The 5,000-nt window shown below is 33.8% G+C and overlaps 1 protein-coding gene across 1 annotated transcript in view; it reads left to right on the top strand.

Annotated features, from left to right (window-relative positions):
• The first annotated feature begins 4,744 nt into the window (after positions 1 to 4,744).
• LOC143039052 (musculin-like) overlaps positions 4,745 to 5,000 on the top strand; it is a 79,985-nt gene continuing 79,729 nt past the window's right edge. The window contains exon 1 of the mRNA XM_076208903.1: positions 4,745 to 4,878. Within this exon, the coding sequence (XP_076065018.1) occupies positions 4,745 to 4,878 (134 nt within the window). The remainder of the gene's footprint in view (positions 4,879 to 5,000) is intronic.

Here is a 5,000-nt window from a genome sequence, read left to right as displayed (position 1 = left end):
CACCTTACTTTTACCCACATTTATCTTTAGCTTTCTTCTATCACATCTTATACTGTCTTGATATTCTTTTTTTACTTATTCCAACTTTCATTATGCTACATTTCTTTACGTTGAAGTCCACTTCCCATTTCTGACTCCCTTCCCAAACCCTGTTCAGATCTCTCTGTGGCGACACACAGTCCGTTTCCGTACTTACTTTCCTCATCAGTGTTGTGTCATCTGCAAAGAAGTTCATGTAACATTCCACACCCTCATCTATGTCATTTACAATAGCACTACTCTCACTTTTTTTTATGCAAGAAATCCTCCATCCATTTCAATTTTTTCCTTACATTCCTCCTATGGTTTCCAGTTTTGTTAATGATTTTTTGTGTGGTACTTTGTCATTTTTTTTTTTTTTTTTTTTTTTTGTAAATCTAGGAAAGTGCAATCAGCCCATCAACACCTTTCTTGTATTATATGTATTAGTCTTGATTAGAAACAAATCAGATTTGTGGCACATGACCTTCCCTGTCTAAACCCAAATTGTCTCGGTTTTAGTGTATTATTTTCCTCCAAATATTTTGTCCATGTATTATTAATAACTTTTCCCCCTTTATTTATTGGTACTATATTTGTATTTTTCCAGTCTTCCGGTATTTTTCCTTCTTTGAGTGGGCAGTTTGTTACCTTATATACTTTGTCTATTAGTTCATCTATACAGTGCGATTTCCTGATATCGAGTTTTATTATTTGGTTAATTATTTTCCTTCTTGTTACAATTATTTCTTTCATGGGCGGAGATTTCACTTCACTTCTTCACAGACTTGAAGTGTTTGCTCATGACTTCAGCCATTTCTATATCGTCTGTGTATTCTATATTCCTGTTTGTTTTTCAGTTTGCTGTTCACATATCTTTAGAATAATTTTGGTTGGTCCCTACATTTTTATAATATGTCTTTTTCATAGTTTCATTTTCCTCCCTACGTACTTCTACATATTCATTCCTTAGATTGATATATATTTGCCACTTTCCATGTTTTTATTTTTTTATCTTTTCTCCATCTTTTCCCAGCTTTATCTCTTCTCTCTTTATCCTCACTACACCTTCTGTTAAGCCAACACTTAATATACACCTTTTCCTGTTTTTGCCTTGGTACACATATTCATCCACTCCCTCGTTGTAGATTTCTTTCAAAATCATCCATTTCTCTTCCTCTTGTGTTTATTGTAGAATTTTTCCCAATTTGCTCTTTGAAAGAAGTTTCTAAGTTTTCCAAAGTCCATTTTGTTATACACCAGTCTTCCTTTTCTGTATGTCTCATTTCTTTCCATATATATTTCCTCTTTTATTTCAAACTCAAGTAGTATGTGGTCACTCTTCCCAATTGGTGTCTTCTATTCAATTTCATCCACAATTTCAAACTCTGATGTAAATATTAGATCTAGTCTCGACAGTTCTATATCTTTTATTTTCTTTTACCCGTTGTGCCATTGTATATCCTATAGTCATATCAAGTAATATAATTCCCCAAAAGTCCTCTCCACCTTTCACTATCATCTCTTCCCGATATATTTCTTTGCAGTTAAAATCTCCCATGAGTATTTTGTTTCCTCCGTCCTTCAGCATCCTATTTAATGAATGCCTTGTGTCTTCTAACATTTTAGAATAATCGTTCTCTTTCCAAGAACCCGTTTTTGGAGGCGCATAGTCACCACAAACTTTCTGTTTTTCATGTCACTATTTTCAACTTTAATCATGGTCATTTCCACACTATTTTCTCTCTCTGTAACCTTCGTCACATTTAAGTTTTTCATAGTCAAAAACATGACTCCTCCACCCATTTTTTTTTTCTCTATTTTTCATCCGGTGATTATATAATCCTTGTCCAATACTATTTGGTGGTAGTGTACTGCTTAATTTCGTATCCAAGTTATCTGTTTTTTCTTCTGGCAGATAATCATTTAGTTCATTTAATCCTGAGATCAAACCGTCTATGTTAGTATAAGTTACTTTTATCTTTTATTTTCTATCTCGTTCCCTGTTCCTTTCGTTTCTTTTTGTTCTTTTTAATATATTTTTTTCTCAGCCTCCTGTCTAGTACTCTCCCTTTCGATCTCCGTTCTTTTCTCGCTTCTCTTTTTTCTTCTTTTTTTAACCTTACTTCTTAGTGTCTTCTCTCTTTTTCCTCATCGTTAATTTTTTTATCCATATATTTTTATAATTTTACTATTTAGTAACCTTCATGCTTTTACTAATACTTCCTCTGCTACAATTTGTGACCTTAATTTGATCTTTAGATTTTTTTCTTTTTTTTTTTTTTTTTTTTGCTTTAGAGTACTGTCCCATACTGTGCACTTCTATTTTTAGTATTATTTTATTTTAATTATTTATCTATTTATCTATTTATTTATTTATTAGTTTATTTATTATTTATTCTTTTTTTTTTCTCTATTTTTCATCCGGTGATTATATAATCCTTGTCCAATACTATTTGGTGGTAGTGTACTACTTAATTTTGTATCCAAGTTATCTGTTTTTTTCTTCTGGCAGATAATCATTTAGTTCATTTAATCCTGAGATCATCCGGTGATTATATAATCCTTGTCCAATACTATTTGGTGGTAGTGTACTACTTAATTTCGTATCCAAGTTATCTGTTTTTTTCTTCTGGCAGATAATCATTTAGTTCATTTAATCCTGAGATCAAACCGTCTATGTTAGTATAAGTTACTTTTATTTTTTATTTTCTATCTCGTTCCCTGTTCCTTTCGTTTCTTTTTGTTCTTTTTAATATATTTTTTCTCAGCCTCCTGTCTAGTACTCTCCCTTTCGATCTCCGTTCTTTTCTCGCTTCTTTTTTTTTCTTCTTTTTTTAACCTTACTTCTTAGTGTCTTCTCTCTTTTTCCTCATCGTTAATTTTTTTATCCATGTATTTTTATCATTTTACTATTTAGTAACCTTCATGCTTTTGCTAATACTTCCTCTGCTACAATTTGTGACCTTAATTTGATCTTTAGATTTTTTTTTCTTTTGAGTACTGTCCCATACTGTGCACTTCTATTTTTATTTTATTTTTATTTATTTTTCCTTCGTCTTGTACTACTTTCAGAATTTTTCTTGCTATTTTCTCCTCTTCTTTTTCTCTCAAGTACCTAACTAGGCTATGTTTTTCTTTATACCATATACTACTATGTTTTTTCTTTGTCTACTGTATCTCTCACCAAATTTTCTCTCTCTTTAATTGCTTGAATAACCTTGTCCTTTGTATTTTCCTGCATTTGTTGTTGGATATTTTCTTTGAAAGCTATCTCTTGGTTTTCTTGGTTCTTTTTCCATTCTTTTCTGATTTTCTGCAAAGCTTCCCCTCTTACATTTCGTTCAATCTTCTCAGTCACCGTCTCAATTTGTTCCTTCGCCTCTCTTTTTAAGGTCTCATTATTGGTGGAACTTTGTTATTCATCCTTGCATTTTCACTTTTTATTTTGATTAACTCTTTTTTTTTTTTTCAATTCACCTAACTCGCATTTTCTTTCTTTAGGTCCCTCACTTCTTTGTATGTTTCGTTGTGCTCATTCTTTAGGTGTATGATTTCTTTCTTCAGCTCCCTAATCCCTTCATTCCATGATCTCATCTCCTTTTCTATATCTATAATTCTACTCAGTCTTCTGTCATATTTATTATATCCAGAAAAAATATCTTCTTCATCATACCTTACAACACCTAATGGTGTTTCGATGTTTTCGCTACGCTTCGGTATTGTGCCAATAGGTGTCACTGCTGTTCTAATGTTTACGTTGAGTTCAACTCCATCGCTATTTCCTGGTCTATTTTGATCCATTTCCATTTTCTTCAATATTCACTTTTTCCGTCCAATCAGTGAAACCTAATGTTCTGTTAGCTCTACTCCTGGTGCTAATGCACTTTTTCCTGGATTTAAGGTCAGGACTCACTAGAACTCCCAAGTCTCTCTCGCACTCAATTTTCTTTAAAAACGTGTTATCTAAGCTATGCCTGCTTTCTGGGTTGTGTAAACGTACGTTTAATGCGCTTCGCCTTCAGATATAGAAGTCCATTTGCCATTTCACCAACCATGTGTACAATTTGTTAAAATCTCCCTGCAGAATCTCGGCTCCTTTTCCCGATCCAATTAGTTGTCATGTCTCAGTGTCGTCCGCAAACTTATTAATTTCTCTACTAATCCCATTCCCCAAGTTGTTTTCTGTCACTAATCCAAGCTCTAATCCATTCAAACAATTTTCCCCTTATGCCATGGGTTTTGACTTTATTTAATAGTCTCTGGTGGGGCACCTTGTTGAACGCTTTACTAAAGTTAATGTAAGTAACATCGTAACTACCATTGTTATCTGACGCCTTGAAGACATTAGTCTAAAAAGATACATTATTTTAGGAGATAACCTTGTGCCAGTCTCATTTCTGACAAAAATATTAAGTTGTATTATTCTAAAACATTTCTCAATAAAAATAAAAATGGGAAGTTATTTGAAAGGAAGTAATATCATCAGTAAAAATAAAATAAATAGAACATACCTTATAAGCCTTAACTACAAGACAACAAATCCGATTACTCTCATATTTAATAGGAGTAGACGATACCCAACACGCACGCACATATAACTTATATTTCATGTCATATTTAATCATTCTATTAATTTTGTTTTATGTTTTGCTCTTCTTTTGCACCACACTGCACTTTGTAAATGACGTAAGGTTCCCTTTCCTACCCCCCCCCCCCAGGCAGAATGCCCCGAAAGAGACGTGACACTTTGGAGGGAGGCTGTGGAGGCGGTGGCGGTGGATGCCGAGTTCGAGAAAAGCCCCAGCAGAGGAATGCGGCCAACGCCCGCGAGAGAGCCAGAATGCGAATCTTGTCCAGGTGAGATAACTCTATTTCTACAAGCATACACAAATACACACACAAACACACACACACACACACACACACACACACACACACACACACATACACACACACACACACACAGTTGGTAGAGCGCT

Source organism: Oratosquilla oratoria, chromosome 25 (genome assembly GCF_046742065.1).
Source record: "Oratosquilla oratoria isolate Oo_2021 chromosome 25, ASM4674206v1, whole genome shotgun sequence".
NCBI classification, from domain to species: Eukaryota; Metazoa; Arthropoda; class Malacostraca; order Stomatopoda; family Squillidae; genus Oratosquilla; species Oratosquilla oratoria.
This window is presented reverse-complemented; position numbering and strand designations above follow the sequence as displayed.